The sequence below is a fragment of the Sus scrofa genome, chromosome 1 (assembly GCF_054392235.1).
Source record: "Sus scrofa isolate SSC_HxYL_T2T_F1_AM1 chromosome 1, Sscrofa_HxYL_maternal_Yorkshire_Landrace_v2.0, whole genome shotgun sequence".
Classification (NCBI taxonomy): Eukaryota; Metazoa; Chordata; class Mammalia; order Artiodactyla; family Suidae; genus Sus; species Sus scrofa.
This window is the reverse complement of record NC_139383.1, coordinates 13,972,802-13,989,359: the sequence shown is the minus strand read 5'-3', so window position 1 is coordinate 13,989,359 and position 16,558 is coordinate 13,972,802. Positions and strand designations below refer to the sequence as shown.

Here is a 16,558-nt window from a genome sequence, read left to right as displayed (position 1 = left end):
TCTCTCTTGCACTTTGTAGTCATGTTCGCTGCTACTCCTCTGGCCATTACCTGCTGATGCAGGCCCATCAGATTTAACATGTTAATTCGAATTAATTGTTCTATCTCCTCCCAAACTACTTTCTGCATCTTATTCATGTCTCCGCTAATGGCATCACCATTCAGGCCATTCTCCAAGCTAGAAACTGAAGAGCCTTAAGTAACTTCTCCTTCCTTGGGCCCCTCATTGGGTTAGTCACCAAATGTATTATATTTTCTCTTAGAGATAAATCCTCCATCCACAATCTTTTTTTTTTTTTTTTTTTTTTGTCTTTTTGCCTTTTCTTGCATATGGAGGTTCCCAGGCTAGGGGTCAAATGGGAGCCATAGCCGCTGGTCTACGCCAGAGCCACAGCAACACGGGATCCGAGCCGTGTCTGCGACCTACACCACAGCTCAACGCTGGATCCTTAATGCACTGAGCAAGGCCAGGGATCGAACTGGCAACCTCATGGTTCTTAGTCGGATTCGTTAACCACTGAGCCGCGATGGGAACTCCCACAATCATTTCTTTAATTCAGGTCCTTGTCTCTCTCGTCTGAACCATGATGAAAAGCTTTTCCTAGTCTTTCACTATTCACCACTCTGGTCTACACTGTGGCCACAGAACGGACATGTTTCTTTTTTGGGGGGCCACACCAATGGCGTATGGGCGTTCCCAGGCCAGGGATCAAATCCCAGCCACAGCCATTGGTTATGCCTGATCCTTTATTCCACTCAGCCGGGCCAGGGATTGAACCCGCATTGCCACAGAGACAAGCCAGATCATTATCCACTGAGCTACAATGGGAGCTCCCACAGAATTGATATGTTTATCTCTGGATTAAAGATCAGCAGGTTCCTCAGTCAGCTTTTTCAACCCTAGAATTAACCCCTAGAGTCGTAAAGCATCCATTGTTTGTAATGAATTAATCTGTTTTTTATGCATCTAGAGTGATACGAATTATGTTCCATCTTTGGGAAAACTGAGGAAACAGATGCTGTTCTGGGCTTCAGGTAAGGACTCCTGACCGAGTCAAGGTCATATTGCTTAAAACACAAGACATTACACTATCTGGCCTTCACCTTCATCTTTGGTCTTATCTTTGCTGCTCTTCCCACAAAACCTCATGTGGATGTCAAACTTCTCAGTTCCACATTTACAGATGATGCTCATGACACCCTGGCCCTGCACATTCAACTCCTTCCACCTGAATTGCATGTCAGCCTCAGAAAATTCAAAGAATGTGTAGCCTTTAAGGTTCAGTTAGAATGTCGCCTTTCTGGGCACTTTTCTTGATTTCTCTAAATAGAGATAGCTGCATCCTTCCTTGAGGGATTACCATATCCCAAACATACCCATATTATATTACCATCCTCTATTTACATACTAACTCCCTCTCTAGAAAATGAATTCCCTGAGGAGAAGAAAAGCCTAACCCTTCTGTATTTCTAATGTAGTGCCTGGCACATAATAGGGGTTATTACATGTATATTCTCCCTCTTTCCTCCTTTCCTTCCTTCCTCTCTCCCTCCCTCCCTCTTTCTTCCTTCCTCCCTCTTTCTTCCTTCCTCCCTCTTTCTTCCTTCTTTCTTTCTTTCTTTCTTTCTTTCTTTCTTTCTTTCTTTCTTTCCTTCCTTCCTTCCTTCCTTCCTTCCTTCCTTCCTTCCTTCCTTCCCTCCTTCCTTCCTTCCTCTGCAGCATATGGAGGTTCCTGGCCCAGGGACTGATTCTGAGCCACAGCTTCAACCTATGCCTCAGGTGCGGCAACACCAGATCCTTCAACCCATTGTACCAGGCTGTAGATTGAACCTGCATCTCTGTAGCAGCCTGAGCAGCTGCAGTCAGATTCTTAACCCATTGCACCAAAGCAGGAACTTCTATGTGTGTATTCCTAACAGAAATGAAGGAAGGAGGGAGGGAGGGAAGGAAAGAAGGAAGGAAAATAAGAAAAGTAGGAAGGTAGGCAATTCCTGACCTGGACATCTCTTGAACTAGGTAATCTCACTATCTATGATAGATATACTATCCTCAACAGCAGATGCTTCACAGCTCAGGCCACACTGCACTAATGATCCCTGAAGAGTTAAGGGTAAATGTCTATACTCTGAAAACTATAAAACGTTGATGAAAGACATCAAAGACAACATAAGCAGATGGAAAGATATATCATGCTCTTGGATTGGAAGAATCAATATTGTCAAAATGCTCTTGGATTGGAAGAATCTACCCAAGGCAATCTACAGCCTCAATGCAATCCATATCAAATTACCAAAGACATTCTTCACAGAATTAGAAGATAATATTTTAAAATTTGTATGGAAACATGAGACTCTGAATAGCCAAAGCAATATTAAAATAGAAAAATAAAAATGGAGGAATCAAGCTTCCTGACTTTAGACAATACTACAAAGCTATAGTCATCAAAACAATATAGTACTGGCACAAAAACAGAAATATAGGCCAATGAAACAGGATAGAAAGCCCAGATATAAACCCAAATATCTATGGTCAACTAATCTATGGCAAAGGAGGACAGAACATACAATGAAAGAAAGATAGCCTCTTCAATAAATGGTGCTGGGAAAACTGGAAAGCAAACATGTAAAAGGATGAAAGTAGAACACTATAAGGCCATATACAAAAATAAACTCAAAATGGATTAAGGACCTAAATAAAAGGCCAGACACTGTAAAATTCCTAGAGGAAAACATAGGCAACACAGCATAGGATCACAGCAACATCTTGCTTGATCCACTTCCTAGAATAATGACAATAAAGACACAAATAAACCAATGGGACCTAATCAAACTCAAAATCTTCTTCACAGCAAAAGAAATCATTAAAAAAAAACAAAAAACAAAAAGAGAACCCAGAGAATGGGAGAAAATCTTTGCTAATGATGCCGTAGACAAGGGCCTAATCTTCAAAATATACAAACAACTCATGTGACTCAACAACAAAAAAACCCCAAACCCAATTGAAAAATGGGTAGAAGACCTAAATAGATACATCTCCAAAGAAGACATACGGATGGCCAACAGGCAAATGAAAAAATTCTCAGTATCTCTAATTATTAGAGAAAGGCAAATCAAAACTACAATAAGGTAGCACCTCACACTAGTCAGAATGGCCACCATTGACAAGTCAACAAATAACAAAGGCTAGAAAGGGTGTGGAGAAAAAGGTACCCTTCTCCACTGTTGTGGGAACATAAATTGGTACAACCACTATGGAAAACGGTATGTAGGTACCTCAGGAAACTTAATATAGAGCTACCATATGATCTAGCAATTCCACTGCTGGGCATATACTCAGACAAAACTTTCACTGAAAAACATACATGCACTCCTATGTTCACAGCAGCACTATTCACAATAGTCAAGACATGAAAACAACCTAAATGTCCAACAACAGGTGAACAGATTAAGAAGATGTGGTACATATATACAATGGAATATTAGCCATAAAAAAGTACAAAATAATGCCATTTGCAGCAACATGGATGGGTCTAGAGACTCATACTAAGTGAAGTAAGCCAGGAAGAAAAAGACCAATACCATATGATATCACTTATTTGTGGAATCTAAAATACGGAATGGATGATCCTATCTAAAAATAACAAACGAACAAAACAGAAACAGATCCCAGCCAAGAAGAGAAGACTTGGAGTTCCCAGGGGGGAAAGGGGTGGGATGGATGGGCATTTTGGGGGGTTTTTTGGATACAAACTGTTATATTTGGGATGGATGGGCAATGGGGTCCTACTGTATAGCACAGGGAAATGCGTGTGATTGGGTCACTTTGTTGCACAACAAAACTTGACAAAACATTGTAAATCAATTATACTTTAATAATAATAATAATAATAATAATAATAATAAAGAGTAAATGTCTAGGCACTGCACAATGGATATCATTCTCTATTAAGTGATGGATGCCTGCCAAGAAAGAATAGCCACCATTACGAAGGAGAGCTACAAGAGCCTCTGGTTAGGGAAGAATTGAGGAAACATTCATTTTCTCTTTCCAGATATTAACTCTTTATTATTATTTTTTCCATCCTGCATAAGTTATGATCACAATCAAATTAAGGATCTATTTGCCCAGGAAGTATTGTTTTAAAAGGAAAAAATACTCTCTGTGCCTCTCAATTTTCTTCTAAGAGTTGGTACACAAAACAGATGATCACAAGAAAAAAATAATTGCATTGTGGCAGTAATTATTGTTATGACCATACTAAATTCAACTCATGTTGTCTCTGGATAAAATAAAATTATATAACCATTGTCTCTTTGCATACTTAACTCCTCAAACCTACTTACTTGATATCTGCATTCATTATAGTATACCATCTCATTCATAGCGTTTTGTAACTTATGCGGATATGTCTGTTCAATTCTCCTAGAACAACTTCTGAACTTGAGGGATTTCAAATGAATGATTAAGTGATAGTGCCAAAAAGTAGAACCAACTGTTCCTGGGGGGCTGATGCATGGGAAAGCCTATGATAACAGCCCCTACCAAGCCAGAAGCTACTAAATTGCTCCCACTGCAACATGGATCTTTTTCCTAGAGTTATCCAGTTATCCATTAATATTCAGAGAGCGATGACCAAAATCACTGATAAGGGTATTTAGATGTGCTGAAAGTGTGGCTTAATGAATAGCAATGACAATAGCAGCAAACGACACCGAACGTATCCACACGGTTGGCTATATTGTACCTCCAGAGCAGATTCCTTTTGGTGCAGATTTGAATGAAAATTTTTCCAATCTTCTTTTGCAGTTGCAATTTTGGCCTGGATGCCACTCGCTTTCTCTTTGGTCAATAGAGTACTCAAAAGTTCTCCTTTGGAAACCATCGTGTTGAGTTTGTGTTGTCCATTTTCACTTTCTGACAAAAATTCCTGTAAAGAAAAATATAAGAGATCAGGCATAATAAAATGCCCCATGCGTTAAAATACATTGAATTTCCTACTTCTTTCTCAATAAAATAAGTAATTCTTACTGTATATATTAAATGAATAAGGTTCTTTTACTGTATTTGTACATTGGGAATAATAATTTTATGTAACTGATGTGATTATTGTGACAATTATTGAGAAAATCTGCTTAACAGACTCAGGTATAATGCCTGTGACATAAAAGAGCTTTTATTATTTCCTAAATCCCTATCAATAAACTAAAATACATGCATTTAGATGAATGGACTAGTTTCTTTTCATGGACACAATTAATAGTTTCAAGCACAGATTTGTTTGAAATCTGAATTTCTTAAGCAAAACTTTAATATGCTTAAAATAAGATCTAAAGGCCCTGTAATTAGAACTATTTGATCACGCTCTTACCTGTATTTTCTGAAGACTTGTTGAAACTTCATTAATATTTTGAGGTATATCGAAACATTTGGCAGTAGTGATTTTTGCATTAACCAACCACTGTTGGAAATCCTTGAAGGCTCTTCGGAATCTTTGCTGTAAAATCTGTTCTTTATTCTGACAGCCTTTGGATGCTTGTAAACAAAGACTAAAACCGTGATTTGAAATATTTAATGGGAGAAAAAAAACGATACAGTAAGTTAAAATAATGCTCCATAGTCCTCAGCATGCACCCACACTCTTTGGCAAGGTATTTAAAGATTAATCAATTTATATTATGGAACTCACAATTGAAAATAAACAAGCCTCTGGCTTTTTATTTGTGTGAAAATATTCTGGATGCAGTAAGGTTCATGCTCACCAATTATATTCTTTAATCAAGGCAGAAACTTTTCCACTGTATGTACTGAGGTCTCTGGAAAATCGACACAGTTCATTCAGCTGACACTTGAGATCCTCTGTCTGAGGCTCTGCTTTTTGTAGAGCATCCAGTATCTCCTATTAGGAAACAACAAGGCAGAGAAGCAAATGTTTAATCTGGATAATTTCCACAGTCTCACATTATATATAAATATACACAACTCACATAAATTATTAGTGAGGAAAGAACCAACACAATAGATTCAGCAAAGAAAGGGGGCCCATTTTCAGGATTCCTTGTGGTAAATAATAGCATTTAGTTAATTTGCATCCTTTCCTGGGCATGGATAGGCATACGAGCATCCTATGTTGCCAAGTAGGCAAGTGATCCAGTGGTCCAGTAACTTAAAGTGGGACAAGAAAAGAAAAGCAAAAATAACCTAAACGGCTTAAAAATTGTCCAACAATACAATTACCATATGATGCAGCAATCCCACTCCTGGGCATGTATCCAGACAAAACTTTCATTTAAAGAGATATATACACTCCCACCTTCACTGCAGCACTATTCACAATAGCCAAGACTTGGAAACCACCTAAATGTCCACTGATGGATGGATTAAGAAGATGTGGTACATATACACAATGGAATACTACTCAGCCATAAAAAAGAACAAAATAATGCCATTTGCAGCAACATGGATGCAACTAGAGACTCTCATACTAAGTGAAGTAAGTCACAAAGAGAAAGACAAATACCACATGACACCACATATATCTGGAATCTAACAAACGGCACACATGAACCTATCTGCAGAAAAGAAACAAACTCATGGACTTGGAGAACAGATTTGTGGTTGCCAAGAAAGAGGTGAAGGGAGTGGGATGGTTTGGGGTTAGTAGATGCAAACTATTGCATTTGGAGTGGATAGCGCAGGGAACTACATCTGGTCACTTGCGATGGAACATGATGGAGAGAAAAAGAATGTGTGTGTGTGTGTGTGTGTGAGAGAGAGAGACTGGATCACTTTGCTGTACAGCAGGAACTGACAGAACATTGTAAACCACTAAAATAGAAAAAGTAAAAATTTTAATAGAAAATGAAATAAAAAATAAAAACTGTCGAAGTCACTGGAAGTCATGCATGTACACTGTTTAAAGGTGAAGAGAATCATTTCAAGAAAAACAATACTTATTTTGGATTAAAAGATACATAGAGCAACTGATTTTAGGTAGTATATACAATTAACTTCCACATTAGGAATTTCTTATAATCCAGGGGTCTGGTTTAACTAGCAATTCATTCATTTCACAGTTTCATTCATACAGTCATCAGATGTTGGCTAAATGTCTGGTAAGTGCCAATCATTTTGCTGGATTGTGGCACCCCCAAAATGACTAATGGTATGATTTTTGTACTTGAAGAGCTCACAATTTAACGAATGAGAAGGAGACACATGAATAATCCCAGTCCTGTGAATACATAATCCAAAATAAAATGCTGGGATTTGACTAGTGCCCCTCTGAAATCAAGGCCACGGTCTACTGAATTATGCAAGGTGTTTGGCAATCAGAGTATGTTTCTTTTTTTTTCTTTTTGTCTTTTGTCTTTTCAGGGCCGCACCCATAGCATATGGATGTTCCCAGGCTAGGGGTCTAATGGGAGCTGCTGCTGTCGGCCTACACCAGAGCCACAGCAACGCCAGATCAGAGCCGCATCTGCAACCTACACCACAGCTCCCGGCAATGCCGGATCCATAACTCACTGAGCAAGGCTAGGGATCGAACCTGCAACCTCATGGTTCCTAGTCGGATTCATTCCCACTGCGCCACAATGGGAACCCTGGAGTATGTTTCTTATAGGATTGTCACAAGTTGCAAATGAGATCACTAGTGTCAAATACTTAGCACAATTCCTGGCACCCTAAGTGCCTAATTAGTAAAGACAGCAGGTTATTTACATGGGACTGTTTGCATGACAGTGTCGCCAAAGTTAAAAAAAAATTATTAAGGAGGAAGGGTAAGAAGATGAGTAACTACTCAGCTGTTTCAGTTACTCTTATTATTCTCAGAGATATTTATCAAGACATGGCCTAGATTTGTAAGAAAACCATGCCTCTCAACAAAGTAGGTCTGTGTTGTATTCCTTGTCCCAGTAAATTGCACCACTGTCCTCCCACTGATCTAAATCAGAAAACCAAGCATCCTCTTGGCCTCACCCACTTCCCTTCTCCCTCCATACGAGAGAAATGAGGTCTGGTCTATTCTATGTCTTAACTCTTTGAATCAGTTATCTCTTTTCCTCTGCTTCTCAACTCTCAGAGTGGACATGCACGCTCTAGAATGGCAGAATGTTCTCTTAATTTGAATCCCATTCTCTGCTTTTTTTTTTTTTTTTCCCTCCTGTGTCTTCTCATTCCTCAGTAATTGTGGACCTTGCTGCTGTTCCACCACCTCATTCATCTAGTCAATTTGTAATCACATCTCAAGGCTCAGCTCGAATAACGACCCCTCTAAGGATTCTCTGCCCTCTGTCTCACCTCCTATGGGCTTATCTGAGGACACACAGCATCTTGTTGGCACTCATCGCAATCCAGTATCCCTGTTGGTCTTGAACTTGTTGGCCTTTCCACCTGTGATTCTGAGAGGAGGAATGCTTCTCTCTTGGTTTAAAAATTCTTCATTTAGGAATTTCTGTTGTGACTCAGCAGGATAAGAACCTGACTAGTATCCGTGAGGATGCGGGTTTGATCCCTGGCCTCACTCAGTGGGTTAAGGATCTGGCAGTGCGGCTTGGATCCCGCATTGCCATGGCTGTGATGTAGGCTTGCAGTTTCAGCTCCGATTCAATCCCTGAGAACTTCCATATGCCACAGGGGTGGTCATAAAAAGAAAAAAAAAACTTTTTTATTTAGCTTAGTGGCTGGGCTATAGAAGAGTCTAATATATTCTTGTGTACAAAATTCATAAATAATAACTAGAAAGTTTATCTCTGAAACTCCAAACACTATACTAGTAATTACTATTTTATACCACATTGAACCTTTTATCTGAGGGAGAACATTATAAGAACTAAAGAAATTTACCACATAAAAAAGAAGCAGAGATTCAAAGTATTCATTTATAAATTAGTGGTATGAAAAGTGAACATTTTTTGACCAAAACTCTATACTAAAAAAACTTTTATAACTTCATCTTAAATTATTTTAACAGAGTCTTTCATTTTATTTATTTATTTATTTATTTTTGCCTTTTCTAGGGCTGCACCCCCAGCATATGGAAGTTCCCAGGCTAAGGGTCCAATCGGAGCTGCAGCTGCTGGCCTACACCACAGACACAGCAACTCAGGATCCCAGCTGCATCTGTGGCCCACACCGCAGCTCACGGCCACACCGGATCCTTAACCCACTGAGCAAGGGCACAGATCAAACCTGCCAGCTCATGGTTCCTAGTTGGATTCGTTAACCACTGAGCCGCGATGGGAACTCCGAGTCTTTCATTTATACCTATCAGGTTATATATGTCTGTTTCAGTTAAGTCCTAGAATGCATTTATTTTTTTCCCTTAGAGGATATATAGGTTAAGAAAATCGCCCAATTTCCAACACTAATAACCCACTGGATATTTAAAAAAAATGGCTTTTGCAAACACAGTGAACAAGATAATTTTCAACATGATTTATGATAGTTTATAGATGATCCATTTTTATTTTTTAAAAAATGTCTTGCATCTCATCACTTAATTGCAGAAGAGAGAGTGAAGGTTTGTGATTTCTTGTAATTTTCAACAACGACAAGCCCTTCCTAACAACTAAACGTTGCCAATGAACCCAGCAAATCCATTATTTTGTGAACTTTTCCTAGGTATTCATAGTAATGGAAGTATTATCACTTATTTTTAAAATTTAAAAATTTTCCAGGCTTTGCTGAGATATGATTGACATACAACACTGTACAAATTTAAGGTGTACAATGTGTTGGTAAGATACATTTATATATTGCAAAATGATTACCAGCACAGCATTAGCTAACACCTCCACCTTATCACATAATCACCATTTCTTGTGTGTGTGTATGTGTGTGTGGTGAGAACATTTGTTATTTCCATTTTTATTTTACTTTCTTCATTTATTTTTTCTCCCACTTTATTGAAATACAATTTCTATACAGCACTGTATAAGTTTAAGGTGTACAGAATAACGTCATCTCCATTTTAAGATAAATATATCATTATTAGAAAGAAAAGAAAATCTGAATATCGAGAGGCAATGTAGTATTGCCATCAAGAGTATAAACTCTGTAGCCAAATCTGGAAGTAGATCTAAGCAGCTTTGATTTATTAGAACAACTAAAAGTCCATATTCACATTGCATCATCAAGTGTGTTTTTTATAGGCCTCACCTATTATCTTCACTAATAGTATCAATGAAAAAATGATGGCTTAGAATAATAGTAAGGCAACCAAACAGAGCCAAATCTTTCTTTTTAAAAAATTTCATTCTGGGAGTTCCCATCTTGGTGCACTGGAAACGAATCCGAGTAGGAACCATGAGGTTGTGGGTTCGATCCCTGGCCTCACTCAGTGGGTTAAGGATCCGGCATTGCCATGAGCTGTGGTGTAAGTGGCAGACATGGCTTGGATCCAGTGATACTGTGGCAGTGGTGTAGGTGGACGGCTGTAGCTCCGTTTAGACCTCTAGCCTAGGAACGTCCATATGCTGCGGTGTGGCCCTAAAAAGACAAAAGACAAAAAATAATGTAAAATAAATAAATAATTTCATTCTAATTTATGGGAGAGAAAGGGAAAGAAACAAGAAAGAACTAGTATATTATAACGGATATTTTTGATATCCGAATGAATAATACTGACCATACAGAACAATTACCAACTTCCTGTTCCTATTTTATAAAACTGCTTTCTGGGAGTTCCCATCGTGGCGCAGTGGTTAACGAATCCGACTAGGAACCATGAGGTCGCGGGTTCGGTCCCTGCCCTTGCTCAGTGGGTTAAGGATCTGGTGTTGCCGTGAGCTGTGATATAGGTTGTAGACGCAGCTCGGATCCCGCGTTGCTGTGTCTCTGGCGTAGGCCAGTGGCTACAGCTCCAATTCGACCCCTAACCTCGGAACCTCCATATGCCGTGGGAGCGGCCCAAAGAAATAGCAAAAAGACAACAAAACAAAACAAAACAAAACAAAAAACAAAAAAACCCCCTGCTTTCTGTGCTTTATTCTCGTGCTTAAACCTCAAGGATAGGAAAGGCACTGGGAAAAAACAAGCAAACAAACCTAGAAACATAAATAGTTATAAAGAGATGATTATAGTGTTTTACTTTGTGTTGTGCTATATGTATTTCAAATATTTGATTTAAAACAAGACAGTGTTGGAAATACTGCATGACTTACTACAACACTGGCTGGAGCTATTTCGAAATGATTATAACATAAATAGAAACAGAGACGTTTACTAAACTTCCTTTTAAGGACATCCACGATTCAGAGCCTTCTAAAACTGCACATATCAAAAGGCTTTCCAAGACACTATTTAACAGTAAAAGAAAGAAACATTTCAGAGTTCTGCCTGTTCTTCACTCTTCCTTTCACGCTTTCCTTCCTCACAGTCTGAAAGAGCTGGTGTTAATTTAAAAAAAAAAAGGTCGCAAGGCAACTGGTGAGCACGACATATGAGTTGTGTTAATGGGTTAATTCAAGCCCAGCTGTCAAATCCACACACAAGAGAGCTAATCAGGGTGAAAACTATTAGTTGTGCTTTAGGAGATTACCAAACGTTTCTTTCAAAGCTATAAATTCAATCATTTAATTGTTGGGAATAATTCCCTGGCAGGAAAACAGCTATGACTCTGCGTCTATTTATGCCTCTACCCACGGGCCGTTTTTCAGACTGAATAGCTGAACACAGTATTACAAACTCTTACACCAGAAGAATGAAAGTTAAATATTTCCACTAACAATAAATACTTCTTATGGTAAATAAAAACTCTTTCTCCCTTATGTCTGTATTTTTACAGTCATTTGATTTACGAGAAAAGGAAATGGATTAGCTTTACAAATTTAATTAGGAAAACATTTATTTTTTCCAAGTCTGAATGTTGCATGTTTTTAGGGAGCATGGGTTGTTTTTTTTTTAGCAACAAGTAGAAGCAAACAAAAAGTTTAGTTTAACCACCAGCCGGAAACAGAGGCCACTTACCCGTCCCTTCTGCCAGCATTCCACGATCTCCTTATCAGTGTTCTTGCCTTCCAGGAGAGCTAACTGCTGAGCCCAGCTTGTCAGGAGGGCACCGAACTGGTCCAGGGCCTGCTCCAGTTGAGCCACTTGGCCCGAGAATTCCTGCTCCGAGAGGGCCATTTGGCTCACCAGGTTCTCCAAGCTGGTCTGCGTTTGGAATACGCTGTCTTCCCACTGCTTCCAGTCGGCACGCAGGGCCTGCATCTCCGTGTCCAAGAGCTCGCAGCCACCGGCAGTTGTGTTCTGTTTCACTGCAGGGGCCAGCGACTCCACTCGGCTTAGGCGGCTTGCACCAACCTCTCTGGAATCCATCAGCTCCTGTAATGGAATATCACCATGGCAACCGAGGAGGCTGTGAGTCACTTGGGCTGCACGTTTCCAAATGCGTACAGAGGGGGATCCTGTCCTGCTAGGAAGTTTTAGCAAGTGTGCTCCAAGGAGTCGGAATCAACTAATCTGCCCACTCCTCAGGTATACCAGCAGAGAATTATCCTCGTGAACGCTGAGGCTTGCGGAATTGAGGAATCTGCAACATCCTGAAACAGACTACGCGGGGACCCTGAAATCCGGCATTGTTTGAATATGTGAAACTATCCTGACAGTAATTTAAATATTTGCCTGTGGTGTGTGGCTTCTGTAAATATGTGAATCCTATTTCTCCCCAAGGTGACAGACAAGTGAACAAGGATCCAGGCAGAACTGCTCTGCTCATGTCTCTACCCTGGGTGCATCTTCTTCCCGGAGATGGCAGCTTAATCACACTTCTGCCTACTGGAAATCCAGCTAACCCATCACATCACGAGAATAAGCCCAACTCAACTTCAAATACTTTGGTATCTGAAGTAGACATTTTTACAGTAACAAAAATAAATAATTCACAGACATACTTAAAAGTCCAAGGTAACCTTTAGACTACATTCATTTATTACTATTACTTTTAAAACACTGGAAATTGAACAATTTAGCTACCACTTTTAGGCTTAAATCACACAAATACTCTAAAAGACAAGGTAAAATTAAAATGTGCATTGCTCATTAGGTGAAACAGTGGCCTTTCTTTGTGAGAACAGATTCTTTTGCTGAATCTATTCTGATGTTTATATATTTACATCTCTGTTGCTAAAGCCCAGATTTTGTTAGTATTAATATAAAATTATGATTTTGCTTCTGGATTAAAGAGAAGAAAAAGATGATTATTAGGAAAAAAACTTCCAGAAGAAAATCAATTACAAATTAACAAGAAATAGGGAAAAGAGGGTGATAAGTATGGAGCATGTTTAATAGATTATGTTAAGCATAACTATATTTTAGCTAATCTATATAATATAGTGCATATAATTAGATTAAAATAAATACACCTTCTCACAATTATATATAAGAGAACCACATTTTAGTACAGGTCATTTAAAAGATTGAGTTATAGGGTAATTCAGAGCACAAGCACATGAAATCTTTATACGCAGTTAGCTTTTATAGACATATTCATTCTTTTCTCAGCAGTAAGATACTAAAAATGTATTTTGTTTATCAATGCATATGGTAAGTAGTGATTTGATGCAGAAAAAATTATAACATAAAAAAGGAGGCTATGTGTAACTATTAGATTTAAATACCTGTAATTTTCCTTTATAAGCGATTTCAAATTTGGGGTTTGGAGAGTATCAACTGTCAAAAATCTGTTTCCAAAAATACTCTTTAAGATATCATCCCAGTTTTTTTTGGCTTGACATTGGGATATTTCAGTATTTGCAATCACTAATTCTACTCATCCAGATTTTGAATAAGGAGATCATCATTTTAAAGTGTTTTGAAAATGACATTTTCATGTATTTCCTCAGTTTGTATTTCAACTCTTTAAAACTACTACATGCACACACTGTCATACACATACACGTTTGGCTTTGAAGTTGCCTGCTGGTGGTTGGGGGCAGGGAGGGATGACCTTGAAGGACAGAGGACGTGCCACCCGCTACCTGGCTTCCCTCAAGCTTCCTCCTCCCCTAAAACCAGCCTCCGCTCAGGCCTGACCTGGACTTTGACGGGCCACCTCTGCCACGCTTCACTTTCTCCTTCCCAAGCCCCAATTTCTTCGTGCCAGCTCCATTTCCTATATTTTTTGAAGTGTTTTATAAAAGTATTTCAATAAAAGAGCCTTGGGCAACCCAGAAAACAGCCTTGGTACAATCATTCTTACCTTTCTTGACCTTGACTTTTCAAAACATTAGTTCATTCTTGCTACCTGGTCTTCCACCCCACTCTTCACTCCCTAATCGGTGACATCTGGTTCCTCACCTGACCTGGCTGCAGAAATGGCTCTAGGTGATCATCAAGTAGCCTGAACACCAAGTCCAGAAGCCACTTGTTAGTCCTCTTAATAGCCACCTCTTAGTGCTTCTGTGACGGTGACCACCAGGGGCCCTGCTGACAACACGCCTTCCTTTCCTCTCTCGTTATTATATCTCCTCTCTTTTCTCCCTCTCCCTTTCACAGTCTCTTCTGAGGCCCCTTAAATATTGAGAGTGCCCAGATTTCAGTCCTGTGCCCATTGTCCTGTTTGCTTTACATGTAGGTCTGGGTTTCATTCACTGGGGTGGCTTCAACTACAAATTACGTGTTGATCATTCCAACCTGTGTCTTCAATCCAGGTTCCTAATCTGCAGGTCAGACATGAACACTCCACTGCTTCCTGGACATCAACACCTGGCAGTTCAAATGCCACCTGTTCACGCTGAAAGGCCCCATCCTTCGACTTTTCTCACATTGCCACTCTATAGCCACTTAAATCACTCATTTATGAAATCCACTGGATTTTCTTACTGAGTGTGTTCTATGTGTCAAGCATGTTGGTAAATGCTTTATGAGCACCATGTAATTTAGTCCTGGACACTACTCGGCGAGGCAGGTTCTATTGTTATTCTTTAGCTTACCAATTAAGAGCTTGAGGCTTGAGGACATCAAGTGACCTGCCCAAAGACACAGCTAGAAAAGCAGTAAAATCAAGACGCAGCATCAGGGTCTGATTCGAGAGCCTGAACTCTAAAATCCTTGTGAGCTCTCATTACATTTGATGTATTATTTTATAAATTTCAGTTTTGGCATTACCACTCCCTACCACACTGCATGTTCCTTGTGGGGTGCACTACTCCAAAGGGATGGATGAATGGATGAATAAACTAAAATATCAGGGAGGAGCATATCAAAGTATTTTAAAAAAATCACATAGATAATAAGAACTTAAGAAGTGGCTTTATGTAGGTGTCTCATTTAAAACCTATGCAATCACTCCAAGACTTAACTAAGATCATACTTTCTAAACATTTACAAGTAAATCCTCAAAATGGGGTTATTATCATTATTGTCAACTACTATTTTTATGTTCTGATTTCCAGGTATCAGAACCCAATCTGAGTCTTATATTCCTGACCACAATTTTCCTGTGTATTCCAACATTTCCTCACCTACAATTAAACCATGAAGGATTTCCTTATTGTCTAGTTTTCAGATTAAAATCTATCATTTTCCACAGAGAGAAAATTATGCAATTTAATATTCAAGTAACTAGAAACATATTTATTCCAGCTCCTTCAGATATGTGAATTTCTGTTTTTAAGTTGCCCTTATAAGCAATATACTAGGTTATAATTTTAATGCTCTTTTAGGTACTGCCTTCCATTATACTGTTGTACTATTAGGAAGGAAACAGAATAAAACATCTGAATGACATTTCCCAGTTATTGTGCAAATCCATTTAACTAAGCTATTTCATAAACTTCTCTCACTGTGCTAGAAAATAACAGTATCTAGTTTGGTCAGCCCACTGATCAGGTGCATATTTCATAGGCTTTGATGCTACAGCAATAAGCACATTTGCAGTCAGAAGCATACAAGGAGTGTTCCGTTTTCCTCAAAAGTGTGCAGTGCTTTGAATTCCCTTTCTTCTCTTGCTTATGTCTATAATTCATGAGGTGCAAGGCAATAAAAACCCATAAACAGAAAACGGGAAGAAGGCATTTTAAATAAAGCATCTTCTCCACAGAATCTTCAGCGCAGGTATCTGATACCCAAGAACCAAGGAAACAATGAAGTTATAAAATCTGTCCATTTTCTGACCTTAATTTTAGATAGCTTTTTCTGGGTGGCTGATGAATCTCCAGACATATCTGACCACCGATGAAGTTCTTCTTTTGCCGAATGGAGCCAATCTGTGAATTCCTGGACTGCGTCTAAATACATGAGATGATCTTTCACAACCTCTTCTGCTTTCCTCATTTTCTCCTAATGAACAAAGATAAGAGTACCTCAACAGCAGTCACCACTGAGAATCGGAAATGAGACAAGACAGCAGGTCTCCTGACGACTGCAGAAGATTTCATGCCTTGCTTGACTTTTCTCTATGTTCAAAATCTTAAAACAGGAGTTCCCGTAGTGGTGCGGTGGAAACGAATCCAACCAGGAACCACGAGGTTGCGGGTTCCATCCCTGGCCTCGCTCAGTGGGTTAAGGATCCAGCATTGCTGTGGCTGTGGTGTAGGCCGGTAGCTGTAGCTCCAAT

At 39.2% G+C, this 16,558-nt stretch overlaps 1 protein-coding gene across 27 annotated transcripts in view; it reads right to left on the bottom strand.

Moving 5' to 3' along the window:
* SYNE1 (spectrin repeat containing nuclear envelope protein 1) overlaps positions 1-16,558 on the bottom strand; it is a 486,694-nt gene that overhangs the window by 234,387 nt on the left and 235,749 nt on the right. For all 27 annotated transcript variants that reach the window (XR_014844515.1, XR_014844516.1, XR_014844517.1 and 24 more), the window contains 5 exons: positions 16,117-16,281; positions 11,968-12,324; positions 5,760-5,896; positions 5,369-5,546; positions 4,745-4,927 (listed from right to left, as the gene is read on the bottom strand). Coding sequence is in view for 23 of the 27 variants with exons in the window: in XM_085023506.1 (XP_084879632.1) it covers positions 4,745-4,927; positions 5,369-5,546; positions 5,760-5,896; positions 11,968-12,324; positions 16,117-16,281 (1,020 nt within the window). In the remaining 4 variants the exon portion in view is untranslated. The remainder of the gene's footprint in view (positions 1-4,744; positions 4,928-5,368; positions 5,547-5,759; positions 5,897-11,967; positions 12,325-16,116; positions 16,282-16,558) is intronic.